This window comes from Anopheles ziemanni, chromosome 2 (assembly GCF_943734765.1).
Source record: "Anopheles ziemanni chromosome 2, idAnoZiCoDA_A2_x.2, whole genome shotgun sequence".
Taxonomy (NCBI): domain Eukaryota; kingdom Metazoa; phylum Arthropoda; class Insecta; order Diptera; family Culicidae; genus Anopheles; species Anopheles ziemanni.
In genome coordinates, this window is record NC_080705.1 from 1,765,129 (window position 1) to 1,791,401 (window position 26,273).

General features: G+C 43.9%; 9 protein-coding genes across 9 annotated transcripts; 6 read left to right on the forward strand and 3 right to left on the reverse strand.

The window, feature by feature from the left end:
* Nucleotides 1-1,088: 1,088 nt before the first annotated feature.
* On the reverse strand, nt 1,089-2,833 carry LOC131290056 (kelch domain-containing protein 3). The gene is made up of 4 exons (XM_058319439.1): nt 1,837-2,833; nt 1,574-1,769; nt 1,369-1,509; nt 1,089-1,307 (listed from the first exon to the last, which is right to left on the reverse strand). The coding sequence occupies exons 1-4, from the start codon at nt 2,567-2,569 to the stop codon at nt 1,247-1,249; spliced, it is 1,131 nt and encodes a 376-aa protein (XP_058175422.1). The 5' UTR covers nt 2,570-2,833; the 3' UTR covers nt 1,089-1,246.
* Nucleotides 2,834-3,913: 1,080 nt separating this feature from the next.
* Nucleotides 3,914-8,090, forward strand: LOC131282986 (DNA-binding protein D-ETS-6-like). Its single transcript, XM_058312544.1, has 5 exons — nt 3,914-4,277; nt 6,497-6,544; nt 6,976-7,062; nt 7,128-7,227; nt 7,598-8,090. The coding sequence occupies exons 1-5, from the start codon at nt 3,914-3,916 to the stop codon at nt 8,088-8,090; spliced, it is 1,092 nt and encodes a 363-aa protein (XP_058168527.1).
* Nucleotides 8,091-9,713: 1,623 nt separating this feature from the next.
* Nucleotides 9,714-12,001, forward strand: LOC131282988 (neuronal acetylcholine receptor subunit eat-2-like). The gene is made up of 7 exons (XM_058312547.1): nt 9,714-9,744; nt 10,254-10,371; nt 10,429-10,498; nt 10,815-11,093; nt 11,167-11,485; nt 11,553-11,722; nt 11,801-12,001. Exons 1-7 carry the CDS (start codon nt 9,714-9,716, stop codon nt 11,999-12,001), a joined length of 1,188 nt encoding a protein of 395 aa, XP_058168530.1.
* Nucleotides 12,002-18,045: 6,044 nt separating this feature from the next.
* LOC131281432 (uncharacterized) lies at nt 18,046-18,425 on the forward strand. Its single transcript, XM_058310763.1, has 2 exons — nt 18,046-18,225; nt 18,286-18,425. Exons 1-2 carry the CDS (start codon nt 18,096-18,098, stop codon nt 18,423-18,425), a joined length of 270 nt encoding a protein of 89 aa, XP_058166746.1. The 5' UTR covers nt 18,046-18,095.
* Nucleotides 18,426-18,436: 11 nt separating this feature from the next.
* LOC131281433 (uncharacterized) lies at nt 18,437-18,655 on the forward strand. Its single transcript, XM_058310765.1, has one exon. The coding sequence runs from the start codon at nt 18,437-18,439 to the stop codon at nt 18,653-18,655; it is 219 nt and encodes a 72-aa protein (XP_058166748.1).
* Nucleotides 18,656-18,685: 30 nt separating this feature from the next.
* Nucleotides 18,686-19,759, forward strand: LOC131281428 (tubulin-specific chaperone C). The gene has a single exon (XM_058310760.1). The coding sequence runs from the start codon at nt 18,686-18,688 to the stop codon at nt 19,733-19,735; it is 1,050 nt and encodes a 349-aa protein (XP_058166743.1). The 3' UTR covers nt 19,736-19,759.
* LOC131281431 (ATP synthase subunit g, mitochondrial) lies at nt 19,730-20,408 on the reverse strand. Its single transcript, XM_058310762.1, has 3 exons — nt 20,353-20,408; nt 20,231-20,280; nt 19,730-20,119 (listed from the first exon to the last, which is right to left on the reverse strand). Exons 2-3 carry the CDS (start codon nt 20,268-20,270, stop codon nt 19,860-19,862), a joined length of 300 nt encoding a protein of 99 aa, XP_058166745.1. The 5' UTR covers nt 20,271-20,280; nt 20,353-20,408; the 3' UTR covers nt 19,730-19,859.
* Nucleotides 20,409-20,844: 436 nt separating this feature from the next.
* On the forward strand, nt 20,845-21,656 carry LOC131281430 (non-structural maintenance of chromosomes element 3 homolog). Its single transcript, XM_058310761.1, has 2 exons — nt 20,845-21,083; nt 21,142-21,656. The coding sequence occupies exons 1-2, from the start codon at nt 20,847-20,849 to the stop codon at nt 21,634-21,636; spliced, it is 732 nt and encodes a 243-aa protein (XP_058166744.1). The 5' UTR covers nt 20,845-20,846; the 3' UTR covers nt 21,637-21,656.
* Nucleotides 21,657-22,927: 1,271 nt separating this feature from the next.
* On the reverse strand, nt 22,928-26,210 carry LOC131281427 (protein HIRA homolog). Its single transcript, XM_058310759.1, has 5 exons — nt 26,075-26,210; nt 23,986-26,009; nt 23,801-23,915; nt 23,489-23,738; nt 22,928-23,419 (listed from the first exon to the last, which is right to left on the reverse strand). The coding sequence occupies exons 1-5, from the start codon at nt 26,109-26,111 to the stop codon at nt 23,044-23,046; spliced, it is 2,802 nt and encodes a 933-aa protein (XP_058166742.1). The 5' UTR covers nt 26,112-26,210; the 3' UTR covers nt 22,928-23,043.
* Nucleotides 26,211-26,273: the final 63 nt, after the last annotated feature.

The window sequence follows — 26,273 nt, forward strand, 5'->3', positions numbered from 1 at the left end:
AAAACAAAAATATAAATGACGAATTGATCGCTGCGTTTTTACCTTCCTCCCCTGAAATGAAAGAGAATAACGAAAGCAACAATAAATGCTAAATCCAATAAGTGACTACCTGCAAAACCAGGAGACCCCAACTGCGCTGTGTTCTGATGAAACCCTGCAAAAATACCAAATTCAAACACGTGCTAGTAACAATTATTGGCGAATATGTTCATACTACAACATTCCGTTTGCCATCAAATTATTACATTTTATTACGGTGCGATCACTCGCCCTGCAGCAAAGAGCGAAAGAGAAAGCATTGCGATCCACAGCAGTTTAATTGCTAAACACGCTTCGATCATCAATATTCACGGATGCAACACTCCGTTTTAGTCAAAAATATATATTTATACACACATGCACATTACCGAGAATTGTCAGAATTGCTGACGACAGCGAAAACATGCACCAAGTGCAATTTTGCTTGGTAATCGCATCGAAATATGACCCGCTGTGAGCGCTATCGTTCTACGTGCATTGAGTTGAGGATCCCAATAATGAAATTATTTCATTCCAAATGTACTAATCGTCCCGAATAACTCTCTCCGCCCTCATGTTTCTTCTTTGTCATCAGTACATTCGTGGTATGGCAGCGCAGAACAATCAATAACCTAATTTGTAGTTTACGCAGTCTTTTTAATACGCTGCACTTTATCACCCATCGTTGTACTAACTGTAATATTAACACAATTCCACTTACGATCGCTATTACACTTGTTTTCCCCAATAATTACGCATTTTCATTCCTACCTTTCCGTTCCCGAGCAACTTTCCAAACCCGAACAATTTTTCGTATGACAGCTGACAGTGACAGTTCAACACTTGATTGTTCAAATCGTTCCTTGTAACGGAACGATGTTCCTAGTTCCGCTAAAGCGATCACTAAAATCTCGATCAATGATGTGAAATATATTTGAAAATACGTAAAAACTGCATAAAAAACCTCTTGAATCGTTTAAAAACGGTAAAATTAACCTTGCATCAGTTTTTTACGAACACGGTATATTTCGTGAAGGTTTTCTCAATTATAACACGCCAACTATTTTTGCACTTTCAACAAATATATTTGATCAGACATAATATTACTTAATTTACATGCGGATTTCATTGGCTACACATTCAATAATGACTCGATGGTAATTTTTGTTAGAATCAACTAAATGTGTCATTTTCTATGGACAATCGAAGTTGTACCTCGACCGCCTGCTTAACCTTTGTTTAATGATCGACCGATTTTATTCGGTGTGGTCATGTTTCGTATTTCAATCCTAAAATGCCAGAACACAGGTTGATTAATGGCGTTAAAACAGAAAATTTAACCAGGCTCACCTTATGTCTCGAGGTAAGCATGATGTATCTAGCTTGTACTGCAGAACTTTTATTATAGCCAGCGTGAACAGGCTTGGTTCGAAATCGAGGACGTGTGTATCGCTGTAGTCAAACGAAGAAGGATCAGCATTGGCCATCGGACTGAAAGTACACCAACGTTTAAAAATCAGATTGGCGAGTATCTTTCCTGATTTTTCGTGCATACCATGTTCCTCCGAATAGATACATCCTTTTGCCAATTACCAGACACGATTGACGCCGCCTTGCACGGGGTGCCTGCCCTTGAGGATTTACCAAGCGCCATATATTTTGACTGGGATCGAAGCAGTAGAGATCATTGAAGTGCTTATCAAGATTGCCATTGTATCCCGCAAAGATGTAAATTTTATGGTTGTAGATAACTGCAACAGACAGATCAGGGAATTAAAACAAAATGATGTTGTTTAACAGGATGATTATACGGCTTACATGCTGAATGACTTCGACGGCCCAAAGGAATCTCGCCCGTAGTTTTTGGCGTGTGCCAACAGTCGGTTTTTAGATCCAAAAACTTAATCTTCGGACAGTAGATTTCCTCCTGTGAGTGATATGGTGCCACTGCATCGCTTCTTCCTCCGAACACGTACATGCGATCGTTAACTATCGTGGCCGAATGGAAGTCTCGGTACGATGGCGGTTCTCCGAGGGTATTTACGTAGGTCCAGTGCATCGTACGAAGGTCGAGAAAGTAGACATCACAAGAGAATTTATCTATGCTCTCTTCGAAGCCACCGAAGATGTACATCCGATCGCCATACACGCAGGCAGAGTGGCCATCGCGAGCTCCCGGAACCGTTCCAGTAATCGAAGGTCTTGTCCACTTGCGGGTGCGCGTATCAAAGCAGAAGAGGATATCGCAAACAATCTCATCGTTGCGGCCCCCCCAAAGGTAAACTTTCTGCTCAAAAGCGACTGCAGTGTGGCCATATCGTTGAAACGGTACCTCCGGGTACTTGCACGGCACTCCGTTTTCATCCTCTACCGCCGGAATCGGGGACCAGCGCATATTGTGCGTGTTGAGTACATGCACATCGATGGCACTGTTCGATTGGTAGTCTTCTCCAGTGCAGTACCCACCGAATGAGTAGATAAACTCCCCCACGGCTACCGAAGCATGGTTAACACGCCTCGGCCCACCATCGAGATTCAAGATCCAATGCATTTTCACTAGGCCAATAAATTCCTATTTTGGGTTTACCACATGCACCAGGGAGAAACTAGCAAATCATTCATATTATGCAAAACATGGCCGACGACGGTAGGTATCGGTAGCAAAACAGAAAGTTGTTCACTCTTTCAATTTCGATTATCACAAAACTAGACGATTTCGACAGTTTGCCTAAACTGCAGTCAACAACGTGCAGATCGCTAAATATTCGTGAATTATATTGAAGTACGCAATAGTACTGTTTCTATTTTTTCTTGTTTTGCATTTGCAGACATTTTTGTGGCAAGCTGATTTTGACATTCAGAATGCATCCAGCACCGTACGTTTTTACTACCCAATTGGGTTCTCTGCTTCGTCCTGTGAAACGTGTCCTAGATTTGTGAATTATTAAATTAAAATGAATGACCAAATACAGATAGTTTGTGGTTGTTCATTTTGAATAACATTGCAAATATATGTCAGTAAAATGTTAAATAGTAAGACATTGCCTTAAGTTACAATTTTATAGCCCCTTTGTAAAGTATGCAACACACATGGCACCTCCACTTCCCTCGAAACCTGTTTTGCATGTGGGAAATCCCGGATCGATGAATAACACGCGGGGTCTACGCGAAACCGCGGTTTCATCAGTATGCGTAGCACATCGTTCTTTTGTTGATCTTTTGAAATTAAACTTAAAAATCAGGGACACCACTTTCAGCACACTGTTCCTTATGCTATGCGCGCGAAACATTCCGCACCACTTTTGGTTACATGTTTTGTTGGTGGTGTTTGCATTTTACGGACTTTAATCCATTACACGTCATGCAATTCCACGAAGCCGATTCTGGCATCCGTTGCTCTTGAGTACGAACGTAACTGTGGTGATCTGTCCGCGTATATTCCGTGCAGCTTCCGATCTCTCTTTCATACATGCTCGCGAGGGAACAAGATCGCAACTGTGTTGCTAATAGCAACTGATCTTCGTCGCGGCAACACGTGCTTACAGAAGGAGTGAATCATGAATTTATGAATGAAACGCGGATTTCTTCGAAGTCCCGATTACCACCACCAATAAAGCCGGTATTCGCGAGTGGTCAGCTTCTTCGTTGACGACGTTTTAATTTTTCCCCCAGCACCACGCGGAAATCCATCGTGGTGCCCGTCAGTTTTGATTCGATCGTTGCGCGATCAACATTACCAACTCGTTCCTACCTGTGATCTACCGCAATGAGGCATCAGAGGATGTGGTTTCGTTTAGTTTGAAGTGAACCGTTGTGTGTATGAAAAATCTAGTTCCAGCAAGTGTTGTGCAAATGATCAAATACAAATGGAATATTCAACGTGCGAAGAGCAAAAATGCAACATGATGAGGACAACTCTTGGTGTGCCAGTGATTGTGCAAAAGGTGCAGAAGAACATGATTCATCGGACGATGAGGACAGTGAGCAAATTTACGTGCCGAACAATCCACTCGAGTGGACCGCGGAGCACGTGAGTGCGTGGACGCTGTGGGTGTCGAAGAATTTTAAGATTTTCCCGCCACTCGAACCGGCCCGTTTTCCCAATGGTGGTGAAGAAATTGCCAAATTCACAAAGGCGGACTTTTGGGTGTGTGCCGGGAGTAAAGCCGGCGGTGATACTTGTGCAAAACACTTTGCTCATTTGATGCAATGTGCGACGGGAGCTGAAGATAAGCAGTTATATAACGACGTCGATCCAGGTAGGAGGCATTACAATTACAAACCATTTTCACCCGACAACGACACAGATATCAGCGAGTGGCAATCTATTAAAACTAGCCATACTCTTCCTGAATGTGTTTCATTGATTTTGTTTCGTATCGTCTAATCTTGATAAATGACCACCGTCCAGGGATACCTTTAGCCACTTTTTCCCACTAGTGAGGAAACATTTTTCCTACCTTATCTGATAACACTTTCACACATCGGCTGCGAAATAGCATCGAGAAAGCACAAGGGGAGAAAACGGATTAATGTTTGGAAAGCGTCAGGAAAAATCACTTAAAAGATAACCCAGCGAATATGCTGTTGGCATGAGAAGAATTGTTTCTTTGCAATAAATAGAACTCCCACTTCACAATAATTAAGTGTCTTGTCGCTCGTAGACTTTTGTTATTGCAAATGATCATTTTATTATTAGTTGTTTTTCTATCCTGTTTTGGAAGGTGTTTTCCAACAAAAATGGTTAACCCTCCAAGACACTCCATAATTTAGGTAGGGAAAGTTCTTGCCCTATGGAAGCTGCATTATGTTAATTTAAACAATAAAGTAACCTCTTAAGCTTCCGGTGACATTTATATCAATTTATATCGAGACCGGTCACAGTGGGAGCCCCTTTCAGCTTCCTCCGGCGTAACGGAAACGTAGGACGACCGTATTCAGGAAGGAAGTGTTTACTTCACCATATAAGAACACATTTCCTTCGCTCGGCAGGTGGGTGGGTGGTTGGTTGGTTTGGTAGGATGTTGGTGCATGTTTTGTGATTGCTAGGGTGAAAGGACCACAAACACTGTGCTGGCACTCTCCAGGAAGAAGAAGTTCAGGACGGTGGTGACATCAAATGGCGACAACGGTAATCCCTCTGAATAAATTACCCATAGAACAAACCGCAGGAGTCTAAAGTTATTGAATTTTTATAAATGTTAACTTGCCGCCACTCCATCGTGTACTTGCCCAACAAGGCTGGTGTACCACGGCGTGCCATAAGAGAAAAGGAAGCGAAAGCATTGGGCATGGATTTTCTTTTCCCTTTTCACCTTTGAGCAGATACAATCTAAATTTCCTACTATCAACTTAACTTTCCCGCGCCCTGCCTAATGGCCAAGGTCTAAGGGGAAAACCTGTGGTTGAAAGAGGGTCAGATTGGGTGAAATCTTGCCGGATCTTCTCTTTTGTTGATTCAAGGATCAACATTTCGTGTGTTTTCCACGCCGTAGCTGGTAGTGGTGCATTTGATATAACACAAACAAACGCTGGGGAAACTTTTTCTTTTACGGTATGGAACGAGGTGAATACTAGAAGATTTGGTGGGCGGAAAGGGCTTTGGCACTGTCTTCAAGGAAGCGTTTCTGCCGCGAAAGAAAAGAAACATCCTTTCAGTGTCGCGTAAACAATTGCCGTGAAAGCAGTGTACTCCGGAGCAAGGAAGTGATTCTTGTGTGTTTTGTTGGTTCACTTCACTGTTCCAGTGATGGCCAGCGTTGATCATGTCACCCTCGGCCTTGACACTTCGGCGATGTGGAGATTTTCCGGAAGCTTTGCATCGATGAGGATGTACCCACATACCCATCAGTATTATGGCCATCCACACCACCATCACCATCACCACAGCCTACACCCGTCCAGCCATACGCACCACCATCGGGTCATGCCACTTCTGTGCGGCGGTAAGACAATCTGAGTCACTTAACTTCATCAGGGGCAGCTGTGAATCATGTGAAATAGCGCCAAAAAAGTGTGGCCGCCGGGGCAGACGACATGATTTAAATTGTGCCTAGCTTGACGCCCATGAACGCGAAGAAGTTATGACGTGTTTTCCACGAAGCGTGGTTTTCTTTCGGAAACAACATGCACGTTTTTATCTGCCACTACTGGCGCCAAGATTTGAAGCGTTTGCTTGGAATGGAATGCTTTTGTAGTTTGACTATAAAACTAATCCCTGAATATATATTCAGCCACGTGGGGACCAAATGGTTAACTGCTTATAAACTTCTTTTATATTTATGCGGTTATGATAAGTTATTGTGTCCTGTGAACAAAAGTTGGGAATAAAATCATGTGAGAAGCTTGTTTTAAAAATTTAACCACACAGGGAAACGTCCAAAGCCTTTGTTTCATACTAATCAAGAAATGGGTTAAACGGCCCTTGGGATTATTTTACAGTTCTCTTGGTAACATTTTTCCTGTACATTTTTTCCAGAACCGTATCAACTTCTCAACGCCGCTTCACATAGATTGGTATCTCAAGGTAAGTTTTATTTTAATCATATTTGGGAAATTTAAACCAACTGTCGAACGACTATACTTAACGAATTTAACAGAAACTAAAGACGGACAGTCATTTTCTCAAAACTGTCCAGGGAAACCGGTTTACAGATTACAAAAAAATAAAAATAAATAAGAAGTATACAATAAGTGTAAATCCAGCGTACATAAAAATCTTTTCTGATCTTTACTGTTGAAAAACGCGGCGTCTAAAAGAGGCGGAGTTTATCATTGGACGTAACTATCGGAGAGCGAAAGCGAGACAACTAGCGTTCGGAGTTATTATTCCTGGTTCGATGTCTTTGAATTACCGGTTCGATGACCGTCAAAAGAAAGTCTTACTAGGGGATTATCTACAATTGTCGTGTTAAAAAAATATTAAATTTTAAATTTTCTTTTATTTACATCGTTTAGGAGGACAAATTCAGCTGTGGCAATTCCTTTTGGAATTGCTCGCCGATTCTTCAAATGCGCCCTACATCTCTTGGGAAGGAACAAATGGTAATTTGTTAAATATTTTTCACACAACTGCTTGACTCACGATAAAATGTACTGATTTTGTACAGGCGAATTCAAACTAACGGATCCAGATGAAGTCGCACGCCGATGGGGAGAGCGAAAAGCCAAGCCGAACATGAATTATGATAAACTCAGCCGAGCCCTCAGGTAAGTGGAAAACATATTTGAGATGAACTTGTTATGGGATGGTGAATCGTGAAAGGAGGAATGCTGTTGGTTCCTTTTTGTGGCATGTTTTCGCGCGCTTCGCCGTCTACCTTTCTCATTCCTTTCGCACCCCGTTGATGTTTGGGGGGGCATGGCCACCCAAAACAGGAAGCGCCTGGCATCCCAAGTATGCCGGATCCGTTGGTGAATCATCGGACAAAAATGAAGCCACCGGAGGCGAGCGTGGGAATTTCATTGACCGTTAAACGATTAAATAATCTGCACTGTACTCGCCAACCGTTTGCGGCTTTCCTAACGTTTGTTGTTTGTTTCGTTTTGCTTCGTTCTCATTTTGCATGTTGGTTTGCAGATACTACTATGATAAGAACATCATGACGAAAGTGCAGGGCAAGCGGTACACATACAAGTTCGATTTCCACGGCCTCATGGCAGCCTGTCAGGCGCAGGCACAACTCACTGATACCGCCAGCAGTGGCAGCAGCAGTGCGAATATCCTCTCCGGTGGCGGCTCGTACAGTTCCAGCCCAACATCGACCTCCTCGATGAAATCGCCATTGCCAATTTCATCGACCAACCCCAGCCCCACGCAACTACAGCCCTTCGCCGCCTCCTCAACCGACAGCCCGTCGGCCACGACGTTGCTGACGACGGCAACGAGTGGCAACTGGTCGCCATACGCCACATCGTACTCTAATCTGCATGTGCCGTCTTGCCACGCTACCTCATCCGATACCACTTCCGGCCCGTCGGTCACCTCCTGCCCTTCGACACAATCCAATCCCTGCACAAGCGACTCGATCATCTACACCGACGCGTCGATCTCCTCCTCGCGACTCTGTTAGGGTAAAAGTCTGCCAGCAAGGTCCTTATAGAAGCTATACGAAGTAATTACTACTAAGTCACGTGCATCGTTGGCTATTTAGCGTACTTAAAATTGAACGCGATACGACTTAGCGATAAGACCCAAATGGGACGCATGAACCGTTTTGAAAAGATTTTTTTAAGCAAAATATATTACCTAAGTATTTCTGATTCAGTACAATCGTCTCATTGTGAAAGCGGCTTCTTCCGAAAGTGAACCTCCAAATTGGACCGCTCCATCACCACCCTTCCCCGGCTGGACATTGAACATCAAAGTTGTTTTGACGGTAGTAAAACCACTTCCATGCTTACACTTCGTTTGCGTTCGCGCGCGGCTAAATGGACATAATGGCGGGAAGCAGCAGCAGTCCATCGCCGCCACTAAGGTCACAGTCAACTGCAGCGCGGATGTTTGTGATCGACATTACTGGAACCACTTTTCCATCGCCTACTCCACCCCACCGTGCCTACTCTTCCCCTTTGTTGCAATTGAGAAAAAAGCAAATCATTCGATAGCGGCTGCGAGTGTGGGGACGATTAGTAAACTTTTTTTTTCGTTATTACCATAGGTCTCCTTCCTGAGGAGGGGTTGATCATCATCATGACAAAGCCGTCGGTTTGGTTCGTGTCATAATGCGTGTCACCCTTCGTGCCATTCACGGGCAAATTGTTAACAACGGTCGTACGCAAGGGGATCGTAGTCGGTTCCCCGGCGAACGATATTGATGGCCTTTTTTTTGCGTATGTGACAACAGGACATGCTGGGATATGGGGCTTTTTTTTTCTCGCACCTCTCCCTAAAAGGTCCAAAACACTAGCGCCGTAAATCAATTACATCGCTCAAGTGTACCTCCTACCGGGCGGCCTGATTCGGTTGAGGAGGGGACCCCGTGAATATGAGGATCGGTCACGCGTTCTCCATCGTACGCCATTCCGGGTTTGCAAGATCGAGCGCCACGCCGTCCGGCAAGTGGCCAAGTGGACAAATAATGTGAGCTATTCTTAAAGCACGGAGAGATTACACCATGCTCCCACTTTAGACGACATTGTACTGCAAGGGGCCACCGTGTCTCCAAGTGGATAAAACCACTTGCGGTCACATTCTTCATACTAATAATAACCAATCTCGCGGGGCGAAAAAAAGGGACCGTTCGAGCACGCTGGAGGAAGACATTCTCCCAAGTGCAGCAAATTCTCTCCAACTGGCAATGGCCGATTATCAAGTGCGGCTCGCAGACTGATGGTGCTGGTAAATTGCTGGTGTGTTGATGTTCTTTTCAATGCTGGGAAGCATAAAACCATCCTCCGATTAGCGGACGGAGCTCAGTTGCTGTGCAGTGTCCAGCCAGGCTTGATCGCAGTCTCCGAACGATAGTGCCTTCCCTCGGGACAGCGGAAGAAAAGTCCCAGCCGTGCGTGTGTGCATTCGTGAAAGTGGTGATAAAACTATTAATAGTGCAAGTGATAAGAAAACTGAAGAAAAATAACCCATTTATCCTGCAGAGGGACTGTGTAAAAAGGCTGGATAAAAGTGACTGTTAAAGATGAAGCAAAAATGTGAAAATGTGTGGTTTATTAAAGCGGTACTTTTATGCTTCCTGGCAATGGCAATAGTACAAGTTTCTGCTCAAAGTGGTGAGTAAAATGTAACTTCAAAAACAAACGCTAAATCTAGAGCACAGTGTGATAAGAATGGCCAAGTGTTGAGATAAAGCAACAGACGATGTATTCCGACGGTTTATTTAAAAATAAATCCAATTGAAGTGATGTTCCTCCCACAGTGGTGTGTGGTTTGATAAAAAATTGTATCACTACGTCTCACAAAGCTGATCATGTTTTTTAGACCCTCTACTTCCAAATATCAATTGGACCATAAGGTGCTACCTCGCCGAAAATCAAGCAAGGGCAGCATCAAAAGTGGATAATATTGTCCGTTAAGTGGATAATATTTCTTCCGAAATGAAGAGTTATTACCGGTGAACATCATCGTGATCTTGTTGTGTTGGTTGCGGAATTTTCAGATTTCATTCTTGTCAATTCAGCAACCCGAAATTATTCCATAAAACCAATGAAATTGGCACCAAATTCAATTAGATGCTGTGTGGAGAGACGTTAACAACCGTTTTTGGATGCATTTATTTTAGATGGGGGCCAGAAATGGACACCTACGTGGGCGGACCGTCTCAAGAAGGATCTCCTAAAGGATTATGATCCATCGCTTCGTCCATCCCAGCATTACAACGTCACGACGGTAGAAACAAGGTAAGTTTTTAATTTAATATCATAAAAAAGGGTCTGAAAATATTTGTTTGTTTACAGTATCACGATCACACATGTGGAAATTAATGAAATTAAATCGACGCTATCTGTATACGGTTGGATGAAGTTTGTAAGTATCGTGTAATCAAAACTTGATAATATTGTTTTTGGTCATTTGTTAAATGTGCGTCGCGTTGCATAAGAGTGTGTTTACCGTCATTTATGTGGAGCAAAAGCCTAGTGTTTTTATTAAACAAAAAATAAGGTCAACAGTGTAAGTTTTTTTCACCTTTATTCTTTTCGGTAAGAGAATGTTTTTGCATTCAATGAGCGGGAATGAAAATGCATCTTGAATCCACTGCATCCATGCATCTTGGCACGCGCACGACAAATACGTTCCATTAATTAAAGCAGTAAAAAAGCATTAATGAATTTCTTTTCCACAGAATTGGACCGATATTCGCTTGGGTTGGATACCCGAGCAGTATGAAAATAAAACTTATGTGTACCTGAACCATACGACCGTGTGGCACCCATCGGACGAGCCGAACACATTGGTAAAGGTTAGTAGCACCGGTCATATGCTGCATGTCAGTACCTTCGACAAGAACAGCAAATGTACATTGGAGTGGAAAAAATGGCCGTTCGATACACAACACTGTAAAATGCTCTTTTCCCCTTGGTTGGAACGTGAAGATATGGAACTGGGCACGGTTCTTATGCAGGTAAAACAATTGCATAATTAGTTATGTATCGGCTGTTGTGGCCTAAACTTTCATCTCTTTATCGTTGCTACAGTACGTCGCTACTCAAGGCACATTGTGGAGTTTGAGGAATGTTAGTCTGGTGACTTATGTCAGCGAAGATGGAAATGCAACTACGGCCGAACGGGGCACTTATCTTCTGTTTGAGATGGAACGGAATAGTCCCATTTATCGAAGTACTATAATTGCACCTGCCTGTGTGTTGATGCTGATGAATTTGATTAACTTTTGGTTACCACCAGACAGTAACGATAAGTTGGTACTAAATGGCATCAGTATGTTTGTCACTTGCCTGTTTCTTATGCAATTTAATGAGCATCTTGCCTACTACACAAGTGCAACTCCCACGATCGGTAGGTGGTGGACAAACCGCATCATCATAATCCCTTCTAACTAACTTTTCTCTCGTATCGATATCAGTGCTCTTTTACAGCCGCAGTTTGTACCTTTCGGGAGTATGTTTACTGATCACTGTTGCTATCGACTGCATGTTGAAAACCGGTAACAAAGTTCAAATTCCTTCCTCCGTGAAGACACTTATCACAAACTATAGTAATGCGTGCATGATCGCCACTAACCAAAGTCCAAACGTAAGCAAAACGATTGCCAAGCATAATTTTAATCGGAAAGCTCAAGGTAAACCATCATATTTTGTGTTCTGTTTTTAGAAAGCGGATGACCAAATGTGTGATTCACTGGACGACACGCCGACGGAAGAGGCGATAAACTACATGGAGGAAATGCCGAGCTCGGGCTTAAAGAAATCTAATTTTTACCAAGACTGGTTGCTGTTCGCCACACTTTTGAATCGTATCGCCTTCGTAATATACCTCGTCATATATTCGTTCATGATGCTTTGCTACTTTTGATGGAAAAGCAAATTGCTTCTAATGAATAGTACTTAGTTAAGAAAAGGGTGTAAATAAAATATTTCCAAAAAAATTGTACTTAACTTATTTCCATAATTGTTCTCTTTGTGAAAGGCAGTAAACACTTTACTAAATACTAATGGCTCATCATTACAGGCTTGGAATGATCCCAAGCTTACCTGGAATCCAGCAGATTACGGATATCTGGACGTAGTACGTTTGGATCCTACTATCGTCTGGCGACCGGATGTGGTGCTGTACAACAATGCTGGAGGTTCGGACAATCATCACTACGGAGACACTAACGCTCTGGTATACAACGGCGGAAAGGTGCTGTGGGTTCCACCGACCGAGTACCATGCGTTCTGTGAGTTAAACATGCGTTTGTGGCCGTTTGATTACCAAAAATGCATGGTGAAGATTGGTTCCTGGACATTCGATGGATACAAGCTGAATCTTACCCTTGGAGACGAGCCACAGGTTGGTGCCGTAGTCTGTGGAATAACATTACTTTATAAGACGTTATTTAACAAGCGATATTGAACCTATTCGCAGATTGAAATTCTGGTAAAGAATTCTGAGTGGAGAATCGTTAAAGTGGCTACCGAAAGACACACGACCTTCTATCCTTGCTGTACGGAGCCATACATCGATATTACTTACAACGTGACCCTCCAGCGCCAGTCCGACACCCACAGAGCGATCGTCGTTATTCCTGCCATAGTGATCATCATGTTTGCACTCTCCGTATTCTGGCTACCGTTGCAAGCCGGCGAAAGGATCGTCATGAACGGCATTATTGCGCTGATGATTACCCTCTTCTTGATCTATTTCGCTCAGCAATTGCCGGCCATTTCCGGTCTAACGCCGTTGATCGTTATATTCTTCAGCAATACGCTGCTCCTGACCGCCTTCAGCACCATCATCAGTGTGGTTGTGCTGAACATGACGAAACCCAAGCACGAGAGAAGCTTACCGAGCATGCTGAAACGGGTCGCTGGTTGCGTGGGACCATTCGTGGGCGTAGGAAAGAAACACTTTAGCTTCAGCGACAAAGGAAATGTAACGATCGAAAGCAGCATCGACCACGAATGGACCAAGTTCGGATTGGTTCTTAACCGTCTGTCATTCTTGGTATATTGTGTGATTTTTGTAATTTGTGCTTTCTATTCTATTTGAATTTTCAACTTCATCATGCAAACGCACGTATTCTGTACTCGCTGTAACAATGTATCCGACCTTTTTCAAATAAAACTTCTTATGCAAATCTTTTAAAATGTAGTTTTTGTTTAAATGTTTAACGTGGAAGTAAAGATCCTAAAACACTCTCTATATTGCTTGTACATGAGTTTACAAAAAAGGGTTTACTGCAATCCAAGCAGTTTAGTAATTTTATTTTTTTAACAATACTTTAACGAATTTTGTTTAAATTTTACACTGTTTAAGAAAAGCCACGAACCGGAGGGTTCACTTTTACCGTGATGTATGCAATTTCGTGAAGTACAGCTAGTGATGCTAATACATGTAGCACCCACTACATGTTTTGTCAATGATCAATCTAAGACCGCGTCCACACGGCATCGTAGCGTAGCGATTTTGACACTCCGTCGTAGTGTCAACTATTTTTTATGGCCGTGGCTAAGGCCTCTCGACCAACATTTACACTACGACGGAGTGTCAAAATTGTTGACATATGTATGTTGGCATGAATGTACTGTTCATAGAAGCGTCAAATGACAGGAGAAATGTCAAACCGCGATGGTGACAAGGATGCACCTCTATATGTATGAACTTTGACCATCTGAATAAAAGCACGGCGAACGCTCGGCTCAGTGTCAGTCGTTTGTGTATCAGCCATAAAAGATAACACGCTGGTGTATTTCGTTCAAAGTTCAACAGGTTATGGGCCCAGGTGAAATGGCGGATACGCAACGGTTTATGGTGCCTAAGTTGACCAATCAAAACTACCAAACGTGGAAGTTTAAAATGCAAATGCTCCTCGAGCGTGATGAGCTTTGGTGCACAATTGGCGAAGCAAAGCCGGAACCAGAGACGCCGGTATGGAAGCAGAAAGATTCGAGAGCACGTGCAACGATTGGGCTGTGTGTCGACGATAGCCAAGTTGGGCTAGTGCGTGACGCAACGTCTGCAAAAGACGCATGGGATGCCATAAAAGGGTACCATGAAGCGGGATCAGAAGTGTACCTGCTAAAGCGGCTGACGCGCTTAGAATTAGCAGAAGGCGGGGACATAGAGAATCATCTACAAACGTTCTCTAACTTGGTCCAACAAATCGCTGATTTAGGAGAGCCAATACCCAGAAAATGGCAAATAGCGATGTTGCTATGTTCGTTACTGGAATCATTCGATCCGTTAACTACCGCATTGGAACAGATTTCCACCAATAATTTAACCCTAGAGTTGGTGAAGAGCAAACTTCTAGCCGAAGGAGAAAAACGACGTGAACGTTCGGGAACAAGTTCGGCAGAAGGCAAAGTGTTTCAAGTGACGACGAAGAACAAAGTGAACAGGAACAAACCAAGTGTAGTGTGCTTTCATTGTGGCAAAGCCGGCCACATGAAAAGAAACTGTCGTTTGCTTAACAGAACAATGCAGGAAGCAAAACACAATTCCGCGAAAGTGACGGTGAGTGACGAAGGACCGGTGGCTTGGACTGCAAGCAAAGGCCTACCAGGAAACTGGTATATAGACAGTGGTGCGTCGCGGCATATGACGAATGATCCAACATTCTTTGAAATTAAAGTGAATTGTGCGGAAAGTAGTGTCACACTGGCCGATGGAAGCAAGGCAAAAATTGAAGGTGTTGGATCAGGAACCCTAGTATGCGTGACAAAAGATGGCGAACAATTGGCCATAAAAGTTAGCGATGTACTTTATGTGCCCACACTGGAAAGTGGCTTAATATCGGTGAGCTGCCTAGTGAAGAAGGGCATGCGAGTAATTTTCGAAGAAAATCATTGTCTTATCGAACAAGGAAGGCGAGTTATAGCTGTGGCAACAAAACTCGGAAGTCTTTATCACCTGTGTATCATCGGCGAAAATGCGTTGGTGAGTAGAACATCACCAAATCATTGTCTACATTTATGGCATAGACGGCTTGGTCATCGAGACCCACAAGTAATAAAGACATTATTCGGCGATAAGGCGAAGTTGGAAGAACTGAACATGACAAATGTCTGCACGAGTTGTATAGAAGGGAAGATGGCCCGATCCCCATTCAGAAGAACAAACAAAAGAAGTGAAAACAAGCTGGACATTGTTCACACGGACGTGTGTGGTCCGTTTCCTCACACACCGAGTGGTCACCGTTACTTCATCACATTTATAGATGATCATTCGAGAATGGCGTTCGTTTACCTTATGCGACAGAAGTCAGATGCTAGTGAAATTATTCAGAATTTCGTGGCCTTCTGCAAGACACAATTCGGGAAAACACCCAAGGCCATACGATCAGACAATGGTGGTGAGTACACCGGAAAGGCGCTGCAAAAGTTCTTCAAAGAGCAAGGTATTATGAGTCAACTAACAGTGCCATACTCGCCTCAGCAAAATGGCGTCGCTGAGAGGAAAAACAGATCACTTCAAGAAATGGCATTGTGTATGTTACAAGATGCACGTTTAGAAAGCAAATATTGGGGAGAAGCAGTACTTACTGCAGCATATACCCAGAATCGACTACCATCGAAAATAATCGGAATGTCACCTTTTGAAAAATGGTTCGGTAGAAAGCCATCCTACAACCATTTCAAAGTGTTTGGATGCGAAGCATGGGTTCAAATACCTAAAGAAAAGCGTGGAAAAATGGAACCCAAGGCAAAGCAACTAAGATTCGTCGGATATTCCATCCAAGAAAAGGCATACAGGCTTGTAGATACTAGCACGGACCGCATTGTGATTAGTCGTGACGTCGTATTCAACGAAGCATCGTGCGAGCAAGGTGATAGTGTTCCTGTTGATGAAATTATACTCGACGTTGATCCTGATCGATACAAACATGATGATGTCGATGAAGAAAGCAACCCGATCAACGTGCAGGAGGAGAATTTTGATACAGCGGAAGAAAACGAGCATTACTCATCGGGCTCAGAAGACCTAGACCAGCCGGTTGCCGATCCATTAACACAGCGATCGACAAGAGGTAAACCACCAGCTAAATTTACCGACTATTTTTTAGGTTTGGTAAGAACGAGTGTGGATGAGCCAGCGTCGTACAACGAAGCCATAACATCCGTGGAAAAGGACAGGTGGATGGAGGCTATCGAAGATGAGTTCCGATCCCTGGAAGCCAACAACACGTGGGAGCTAACGTATCCACCCGAGAACAGCAACATTATCGGATGTAAATGGGTTTTTAAGAAAAAGTTGGACGCGAATGGAAATGTTGATCGATATAAGGCAAGACTTGTAGCGCAAGGTTTCGGGCAAAGGAAAGGATTTGATTACGAAGAAGTTACTGCACCTGTAGCAAATCAGTGCACATTAAGACTCTTGTTGACAATAGCAGGACAGCAAGCGGTTTGGTTGCGTAGGCTATTGGAGGAAATGGATGTAAAACAAAGAGAAGCAACCATTATTAACGAAGATAATCGTGCGTGCATTGAATTTACTTTGTCAGGTCATGAAAAGAGAAAGTCAAAGCACATAGATATGAAATATCATTATACTAGAGATCTTTGTAACACGAAAGTTATCGAATTAAAGTATTGTGCTTCTGAAGCAATGCTAGCCGACATATTAACCAAACCACTAGGGGCACAAAAAGATTAAAGAACTCTCGATAGGACTCGGTATTAGCAAGTTAGTAACGGAATGAACATTAGATTCATGAGGAGGAGTGTTGACATATGTATGTTGGCATGAATGTACTGTTCATAGAAGCGTCAAATGACAGGAGAAATGTCAAACCGCGATGGTGACAAGGATGCACCTCTATATGTATGAACTTTGACCATCTGAATAAAAGCACGGCGAACGCTCGGCACAGTGTCAGTCGTTTGTGTATCAGCCATAAAAGATAACACGCTGGTGTATTTCGTTCAAAGTTCAACAAAAATCGCTACGCTACTATGCCGTGTGGACGCGGGGTAATATATAAAGGTCACCGTTGTATATATCAATCTTTGCTCAGACTCCCTCTACCCTCCTCTTTTTCAGCATACAGGGTTTGCCATCCAACTTTGCCTCGAAAGCGGTTGATTTTGTCTCTAACGCACGTTATTTTGAAATAGCTCATCAACTGTTGTCTCTAAAGCATCTGGCATTGAAATAGCTCATCGACAGTTGTCTCTAACTCATCTCATTTTGTCTCTAACTCATCTGACTACCCAACGAGAAATTTTGGCGTTATTTTGATGTAAAAGAATTGTCTTCACAACTGCCCGCTCTTCTTTTTAGAATTCTTTTACCCCTTCTTTTGCAGCAGATTTTATATGCAGTCTAGGTGAAAACCGACTTCTGAAAAGAAGTGCCGGACTCAAGTCTCGGACGCATGTCTTGGACAATTGTATGGAAAGTCTCGAACACAACCCAAGGAGAACCTTGCTGCACTTTCCTACCAAAGGTATACATTCCTACCAAAAAGATCCTTGCCAAGTGTATTTTTGGTAGGCATGGACTCCTCATAACTAAAGTTACGAGACAAAGTTACGTGTCTTAAAAAGTCCTTTCGTTTGAAGGGTAATTTGTGGAAATTGTTCAAGGAACTAAAAAGTTATGCGAGAACTGGCTTTTTGAAACTAAATGGCCAATCAAGGTTGCTTTACCTTTTCGCCCCTTCGGGCGAACACGTTTTCACAGAGGTTTTTTATCAAAAACAAGAAACTTCCTTCAACAAAGTTGTGCGTCGTGAAAAGACCTTTCATTTAAGGGGTTAGTTGAGAAAATCGTTTGAAAGAATCAATAGTTATTAACAAATTGCCAGATTTTTACCTAAAAGATAATCGTAGTTTATCAACCTTGTTCCAGCAGAGTTCTGTCTCTTTTCCACACATCAAAGACGTGAATCATCATACTGATGACAACAATCGAAGTGAACAGATGGATTCCTACTTTCACACCTGCTTCGTTATCTAATATGTTAGAGAAAAAGGCTCGTCCTGGGTACCGGAGAATCCTCAAAACATCCGCAAAAACGTTAATTGTAATCGAGGCAATTTTGTTCGGTGTGTCGTACGCCGGCTGGTACCGATTGAACACGAATAGAGGTGAGTGGGTGGGAAGACCGTCTGTGCTGGTGTTATTGACGTGTTGTTTATGGCGTACAGATTTCAGATATTACGTTAAAGAAAACTATCCCAGCGTGCTGGAAGCGTACTACCAACTCGGGGAAACGTTCAGTGGAGATAAGAAGATCCGCGCGTACGACGAAGGCATCTGGCAACAGGAGCAGCAAGCTAAAAAGTAACACTCTGAGAGATGTATGTTTGGGTCAAATCCGTAGTTTACCTAGCACTGTTCGGAGGTCTTGGATACGGACTGCTGGAGTTGACCAAGCCCAGCGAGGACAAGCTGAAGCAATTTAAATACCCCGGCTTGGAGACGGAAGAAAAGAGCAAGAAGGCACTGTTTATGAAGAAGTTGGAACAGGCGAGCCGCGAAGAACCAATCTACTTGAAGAAGAAGTCCGATCAATAGCTGCTACGTGTAGCTACAATTCCTGCAATAATGGAGGATTTTATCGAAACCGGAGCGATCAATGGAAAGGAGAAAATTACGGAAATACTTAACCGGAGGCACAAAGAACGCGAGCTGCATATCCAAGCGGCGAAGTTGGAGCGGAAGAAAGGAGCCGAGAGCACCGAGGCGTTGGAGTACTTCGAGACTTCGTTCGAAGAAAAGGTGAAACATATTCGCAACACTCTCGACACCGTGGCCGGCAGCGATTCGAAGGCACAGGTGTTTGCTGCCAGCCAAAATGAGATTTATGAACTTCAAAAATACCTTTCATCGTCGACATTTTTCCTCAACGAGTATTGCATCAAAGTGTGCCAGAATACGATCAACGAGCTGAGCAAACAGTTGGACACTCTGCGCAATGAGTTGCTGCCGAAGAAAAAGTTTGGGTTCAAGAGCAAAAAGATCGTCAAAATGATAAGCGAGAAAGACGGCAAGGATAAGGACGAAAAGGACCTATCTCAGGCGACCGCAACAAGCGGAGATGATCACATCAAGTGGACTGTTTCGGATAGAGTGAACCAATTAATCCGACTCCCGAGGGCAGTAGTCAACGAGCAGACCATAACAGCTTCGAAACTACGGAATTGCCTGATTCTCCTTGAAGGGTATCCCGGATCACTGCAGTTTGCCCAGCTGGACAACTGTGTCGTGGTGTGTGGTCCAACGGCCAGATCGATATTCTTGGATGCTTGCACGGATTGCAAATTTGTCGTCGCCTGTCAGCAGCTTCGTTGTCATCGTTCCCGATCGTGCGATATGTACTTGAACGTAACGTCTCGTGCGATTATTGAAGACTGCAAAGGAATACGGGTCGCGAGATACAACTTTCAGTACAAGGAAATCGAAGAAGATTTTCGGTACTCAGGATTGGACCTGTCGTGCAACAACTGGAGCACCCTGGACGACTTCAACTGGCTGTCGACGGACAAACCCTCACCAAACTGGGAACTGCTGCGCGAGGAAGACACAATCGTCGACTGGAGTCCGTATTTAGAACGCTTTCAACTACAGCACAGCCTCACAAGTGTCGATCATTAAATAAACTGCTTCAAAGCGTTATTGTTTAAACGTAATGTTTTGCATTATTCAGGAATCGATGTTATATCCTCCTACTATTTTGTTACAAACAGAACTGTCCGCGACAAAATAAGCGGTCGATCGCTTAGACCGAGTAGCCAACCAGATGGCGCTTGCCGATGACCTCGCCGGCGTAGAACCAGAAGCACACTTCCATCGTGATCAGGGTGTTGAGCCATGCCTCACGGACAGTCAGATTCTTCCAGGCTCCGGTGCGGGCACCCGAGACGAGGCGCGCGATGCCGTCGCGAATGGCGGGGATGTCACCGGGACCGGGGGGAGTCAGCTCAACCTTGGCGTACTTCATGAACACATTCAGCTTCGGGCGCGCCTGGGTGAGCAGGGCTATGGAAAACAAAAATCGAACCACCGGTCATGATTATGGAATAAAAATTATGTAACCTATTTCTCGCAGTGTGTTCGTATAACATGAACCTGTTTTTTCGCATTACTTACCCGACACGAGAGATGATCCTTTATTCGCCACCGAAGCCATTTTAGAGAATCTGTAAAGTGGCCGAGTTCGGAATGGGTATTAGTTGATGCAAATGGCGTAAGACAAGCAATATTTTCCTAACCTGCGAAGTGTTTCTACAAATTTACAGTACCAAAAGCAAGGTGTACATGACACTGCACAGGGATAGAAATGAAAAACGATTTGACAGTTGGATCGCAAAATATCATGCTGTCACTAATAAAATAACCAACTTTACGCTGGAAATTATAAATGCTGTGCAAAATGTTGTGTTAATACAATGAAAAAAATCCTATTTTAAAGATATACTAAATGTTGTTGCTGAAGTCCTTCGAAACATCCTGGAAATATCCTATAATCGTTATGGCAAACCGACCGGTTGACGTGCGTCAAATTCGGTTGTTTGACAAACTCATAACCCGCGGTTTTTGGTTTTACGTGACGACATAAACAAATAGTATCATTTAAATCTGTACGTAATGTTAAATGTAGAGAAATTAAGGGCTAGCAAAGTTTATTCATGAAGATTTACTTGTACACTGAGCCACACCCAATTGTTTCTTTTTGTGTGCTTTGGGAAATCTACAAAAAGCCAAAATGCCTAGACCATCGCAATCACAAAGTAGATCGTCACAACGAACTCGGCTTGACTCCACCGGATCAGCGGAATCCGTGGATGAGAGTCATCATGTTGCGAACGTGGTGAAAACCATCCTAAATTTGTCGATCAACAAAGCGATCATCAAGCGTTCGGATATTACCACTATAGCCCTCAAATCGGACAATCGCCTGTACAACAGAGTCATCTCCGATGCTCTCGAGGTCCTTCGGGATGTAAGTAGACTTGTCACGTTTGTTGCAAATCCTTTTGTAATGGTACCACTTCTTCCAGGTGTATGGCTATGAGCTAGTTGATGTGGAGAATAAGAACCAAAAATCCATGATATTATGTTCCGTGCTAGAACCTGCAACGTTCCTTGAGTTGAATGATAGCTATCGACGGAAATACACCTTCCTATTCATTGTACTGGGCTACATCTTCATGAAAAATGGAACCGTACCTGAAAGCATCCTCTGGGAGTTTCTACAAACAGTTGGTATCGACGAGCAACGAGAGCATTCCTACTTCGGAGACGTGCAAAAGCTATATGAGTCGTTCATAAAGCAGGCATACATTCTGCGAACCAAGCAATCTGTGGAAGGAATGAATGAAGAAAGTATATTCATCAGCTGGGGAGCTCGGGCTCAACGTGAAGTATCGAAGAAAGAAGTATTACACTCCATGTGCGAAATGCTCAAACGTAAGCCAACCGACTTTAAAAATCAGTACATTGAGGCGTATGGCATGGAGAGTACGGAAAACGACGAAACCATGGATGATGAATAAATTATTTACTATTGTGTAGGCAATGGGGATATGTTTCTTTTTGTTTCACCATTGTCTAGCGTTAATAGAATCCGCATGACACTCGACAAGAAAACATGCAACTGGGGAAACTAGTGTGGAAAAACCAGAAGATTAAATTTACAAAACAAACTACATGAACGTGCCCCATTGCTATGTCTGCATTGGAACGCTCGTTATCATGGCCAGCTGTTGTCGCAAAGCATTATCGTTCTACTGTGTGCATTTTTCTATTTCTTTCCTAGAAATAGCTTGGTAAACAAATGTAATCCAATACACACTGCACATCAGATGTTGATACACGCCAGCCGTCTGGTCATGCGGTGGATTTTCAAATAAAAGCAGCCACATTTCAAATTCAGCTCTAGTAGAGCGTTGGCGGGCAGGTTTGATGGCGTAATCGTAGTATCCATTGACGTCTACTAAACGTCACCGAAGTCATAACAGGTTGTTTGTTATTTTTAGTAGTACGCTGTGTTGTGTATTTTCGTCAGTGGCCCTTAAAAGAAAGCTACCATTTTTGGTACGAAAAGTTAGCGAAAATGAATAACAATATCAATGGAACAGTCGATCAGCACAGCATAGTGGAGTATTCCACCTTAGGTAAAGTGTTAAGTTGGGCTAAAGGTATGATAGAACTTGAGTATTTAACATAGTAGGTCACGCATTATTTGTAGATGACTCGGTGAAAGAATTGATTGAAGCAGCGATCAAAGTGCGGAACAACGCCTACTGTCCGTACAGCAACTTCCCTGTGGGTGCTGCTTTGAGAACCACCTCAGGTGACATTGTAACTGGCTGCAACGTGGAAAACGGAACATTTGGGCCCACCGTTTGTGCTGAACGAACGGCTGTTTGCAAAGCTATTAGCGAAGGTCACCGTGAGGTAAACAATTTGGACAACGATAAAACTGTGTAGTGGTTTAATCGATTAAGTTTTTTTTTCAGTTTACGGCCGTTGCGGTTGCTGCTTATCAGGAAACGGAATTCACCGCTCCATGTGGAACCTGCCGTCAAACGTTGTCGGAGTTCAGTGCAAAGGATATACCCATCTATCTGGTCAAACCATCTCCGGTGCGGGTTATGATAACGTCCCTGTTTAAACTGTTGCCGCACGCGTTCTCTCCTACTTTTTTAAACAAGTAGCTTTTAATATCCCTCAATCCACAGCTTGGAGGGCACATTATTATGTAAAACATGCAAGCACTTAAGGCAGGTGGGTGTGTTCGTTATCTTAACTGACTGTCTGGCGTCGGGACGTTTTTTATCTGATCTGACCATAAAAATGTTATCCCATCGTATTGTTCGTTAATGCCGTGTAATGATAATATATGTGTATTCATCAAAACCGACTCTACGACTAGCTAACGTCGTTGGCTTTATTGTTCTCTATTCCATCAAGGGTTTATCTCGGCCGTCGCGATCTTTCAAGAACTTCAGCTGGTCCAAATACTCCGTGTAGATGCGCTGCCACTTGGTCTGTGACTTGAGATGGTTCAGTACGTCCTCCATGAGCACATGCTTGGAGATACCGAGCACGGACGGATTATCATCTTCGCCCATTCGATTATCGATGCTGTGCGAAGCACCGAGCAGCTCGTCCAACACCTGGCGGATCTTTTCTTCGCTTCCGTTCAGTGCTAATTGGAAACCCAACATTGAGTACCAGTATTTGAGCTCCGTCGGGGAGCTGATCATTTCGCAGATCTTGATTTGGTTTTCGATGAACGCAATTGATGCAGGAGTTTGCCATGCAGCTGAGTGTCTGAAAAGGACAATCAAGATGGAACACCGTTTACCAGGGGGTATCTATTTCGTATACAGCTATACTTACAACTCTGCAAAACTGTTTGTTTTTGGCCCGGAGAAGTTTCCATAGGATTGAATTGTGGATAGCGGGTAAACTTTGATGTTTCGTACCGGAGCATTTGCTTTGTTCCCAATCAAACCATGCCGTATGATTGGATCGGAAGAATTGAGCAACATCCAGCTATCCAGCTTCCGGCAGTAACAGTAAGAGGAACCATTCGAAAGCACTATAAAGGGCATTCCCTGATCGGATACATGCAAGATGGTAACGTAACCTGAAATAAAACCAGAAGTTCGTGAATGGCAGGTATAAATCGCACGTCATAATAGTTCGTACTTCCGCTCATGATTTCTGAACAGTTCGTCGATAGTAAAACAGATTTTTCAGAAACATTCCATATTCGAACAATGCCACTTTCGGTGACCACAGCTACCAGTTGGGAGTTGGAACTCTGGAACCAAAACCAAAAAACCTGAATTATGTACGTTGGGCCAACGACGACATTTTAAAGCTTCACTTACAAAGGCACACTGAACGGCCGGACTGGTTAGACTGACCACCGGAAAAATGGGAGTACCCGTTTTGATGTCCAGCACCCGTATGGTGTGATCCTGGCTGCAAACGATAGCATACTTTGCGCCGACAGCAAAGCAAACCACCGGAGAACCGATGACAGTTTCCCAGATTTTCTTTTCTATCCGCTGCGCGTTGACGCTCATGCCAAGTACACGGCAAAGGTTTCCGTATGAAGTTTTCACACTGTTGTTCTGCACCTGCACCCTAACTTCCCCGAATGCTTTGAAAAAGTTGCCCTGAATGACGGTAGCCTTTCCGGTGGGGTATGTGGGCTGGCGTGTTCGTTCCACCAGCCTTTGATTCGGTGTCGGCGGGTTCAGTGTAGATGATGCTGCGACCTGTTCCGTCGAAGGCATCGCTTCCGCTTTTTGAGGAGGGATGGTAGCTAACTTCTTTAAGCGGTTGTCAAGCTTGGACGTATTCTCAGTGACATCCATAGCATTATCCAACGACGCGGAAGTTTCGTGCACCTCGCTAGCGATTTTAGTCATCTCGACACTGGACATCCCTTCCGTCGACTTGCTGCCGAACTCGATGGGTGTGGAAACATTGGCAGAATTAACAACAGGCCCATTGTCGTCGTTTAGCGGGATAAACATTGGCGTGATTCTCCGTTTACCATCAGCAGTTTTTGTTTCGATTTGTTTTAGAATCGGAGTGGGAGCTTGGCCTAGACTAGATGAGGACTGAACGGTTTTGTTGGCAGTGTAGACGTGATTTGTGTTGTCCTTTTGTATTCCCGGCTGCTGCTGCTGTTGTTGTTGCTGTGGGATTAATGTCGGTGGCACGGGATTGCTTTTCGAAACGTTGAGAAAATCGGAATTTTCCACTATCATCTCCTTTTCGGCCTGCACGGTTAAATCAAAGTTGGCATTTTTACCGTACATGCGCTGGTAAAGGATGTTTTTGTCCTCCTCCGAAAGTGGAGTACCTAATTCTTGAGCAGTAAACTGTAGGCAGGCAATTTTGCCATCCCCGCTACACGCAAGCAGTGTATATCCATCGCAGCTCCACGAAAGATCTAGAATCGAATCCTGGAAAAGATCGTGTATTACGACCAGCGGTCTCTGCAACGCCGTTAGCCAAATCGAAAGGCTACGATCTCTTGCCCCGACCGCAAGGCAACAGTACTGCTGCAATTTTTTCGTTTTCGGTGCCAATCGTTTTAGTATGGAGTTGTGGAACCGCACACACGTGACTGCCTTTCGGTGACCGACAAAGTCTTTATCACACTTCCAACCATCACGTTCGATAATTTGTGCCGTTGGACCACCACCGTTCATGGCGTGCGCCGAAACGAGGTACTGTCCATCTGGGGACCATGATAAGCGTAGAATGTGCGTGGTACCTCCACACTCTTCGAACGGTTCGGTTATCGTCTTGAAACAGCTCCAATCGGTAGTCTTCCAAACGCGAAGCGAGCGATCGTCGCTCTGGGATGCAATAAACTTGCCCACGGGATCCCACGTGACACCCTTCACTAAACCGGTGTGTCCTTTCAGTACGTGAACAATCTTCGGGAAGTGCTGCGCATCCCAAATGATTATCGTATTGTCGACGCTACAGCTGGCGATCCACCGGTCCTGAGGGGACCACGCTAAATCCAACACATCTCCAGCATGGCCACGCAAAGTGGATATGCAACGCCAGTGTTCGACCGATTTTCCGCTTCCTCCAAATGCCCCGATTCCGCCGCTGCCTCCGACGGTTTTCTTCCAGATCATTACCAGCTTGTCGTCACCTCCCGATGCCAACATGATGCCGTTCCCGGACCAACGAACACAGTTCACACACGCCAAATGATTGTCCATTTGGCACAGGATGCGAGGGATGCTTTTGTTGGCCTCCGCCTCTTCGCTTAGCACCGGGGCCATGTTCCAAATGACCACTCGTCCGGAGTCGCATCCTTGCCCGCCGGTGGCAAACCTTTCGCCGCTCGGGTGGATATCGATGGCGAAAATAGATTTCTCTGGGAAAGGGCGATTATTACGAAAGGTTTGAAGGTTGCCTTACATCTTTTCACACTAATCTTACCATCATGATGCACCCAGCTTGGTTGGAAAATCTTCATGTTGTTAGGTTTTGTTACCACACTTATTACACTAGCATTCTAAACTGTTGTCTAAATTGTGAACGGGTTTAAAACTAACTCGCACGATTTGTCTTCCCTTGGACACTATTTATAATTAATTTAACACTAAAGTTAACACCTCTTCTGTACGAAACAATTAAA

Bases quoted from the DNA above. Each gene is read 5' to 3' on its own strand.
- LOC131282986 (XM_058312544.1), top strand. From the start codon at position 3,914: ATGCAACATGATGAGGACAACTCTTGGTGTGCCAGTGATTGTGCAAAA. The intron at 7,063-7,127 runs GTAATTTGTTAA...GATTTTGTACAG, and splicing joins CTCTTGGGAAGGAACAAATG to GCGAATTCAAACTAACGGAT. The intron at 7,228-7,597 runs GTAAGTGGAAAA...GTTGGTTTGCAG, and splicing joins AAACTCAGCCGAGCCCTCAG to ATACTACTATGATAAGAACA.
- LOC131281430 (XM_058310761.1), top strand. From the start codon at position 20,847: ATGCCTAGACCATCGCAATCACAAAGTAGATCGTCACAACGAACTCGG. The intron at 21,084-21,141 runs GTAAGTAGACTT...CACTTCTTCCAG, and splicing joins CTCTCGAGGTCCTTCGGGAT to GTGTATGGCTATGAGCTAGT.
- LOC131281428 (XM_058310760.1), top strand. From the start codon at position 18,686: ATGGAGGATTTTATCGAAACCGGAGCGATCAATGGAAAGGAGAAAATT.
- LOC131281427 (XM_058310759.1), bottom strand. From the start codon at position 26,111: ATGAAGATTTTCCAACCAAGCTGGGTGCATCATGATG. The intron at 26,010-26,074 runs GTAAGATTAGTG...GCCCTTTCCCAG, and splicing joins AAGCTGGGTGCATCATGATG to AGAAATCTATTTTCGCCATC. The intron at 23,420-23,488 runs GTAAGTATAGCT...TGTCCTTTTCAG, and splicing joins ACAAACAGTTTTGCAGAGTT to ACACTCAGCTGCATGGCAAA.
- LOC131281432 (XM_058310763.1), top strand. From the start codon at position 18,096: ATGTTAGAGAAAAAGGCTCGTCCTGGGTACCGGAGAATCCTCAAAACA. The intron at 18,226-18,285 runs GTGAGTGGGTGG...TATGGCGTACAG, and splicing joins CCGATTGAACACGAATAGAG to ATTTCAGATATTACGTTAAA.
- LOC131281431 (XM_058310762.1), bottom strand. From the start codon at position 20,270: ATGGCTTCGGTGGCGAATAAAGGATCATCTCTCGTGTCGG. The intron at 20,120-20,230 runs GTAAGTAATGCG...TGTTTTCCATAG, and splicing joins AGGATCATCTCTCGTGTCGG to CCCTGCTCACCCAGGCGCGC.
- LOC131290056 (XM_058319439.1), bottom strand. From the start codon at position 2,569: ATGCATTGGATCTTGAATCTCGATGGTGGGCCGAGGCGTGTTAACCAT. The intron at 1,770-1,836 runs GTAAGCCGTATA...TGTCTGTTGCAG, and splicing joins CCGTCGAAGTCATTCAGCAT to TTATCTACAACCATAAAATT. The intron at 1,510-1,573 runs GTATGCACGAAA...GTGTACTTTCAG, and splicing joins TATCTATTCGGAGGAACATG to TCCGATGGCCAATGCTGATC.
- LOC131281433 (XM_058310765.1), top strand. From the start codon at position 18,437: ATGTATGTTTGGGTCAAATCCGTAGTTTACCTAGCACTGTTCGGAGGT.
- LOC131282988 (XM_058312547.1), top strand. From the start codon at position 9,714: ATGGCAATAGTACAAGTTTCTGCTCAAAGTG. The intron at 11,094-11,166 runs GTAAAACAATTG...TCGTTGCTACAG, and splicing joins TGGGCACGGTTCTTATGCAG to TACGTCGCTACTCAAGGCAC. The intron at 11,486-11,552 runs GTAGGTGGTGGA...TATCGATATCAG, and splicing joins AAGTGCAACTCCCACGATCG to TGCTCTTTTACAGCCGCAGT.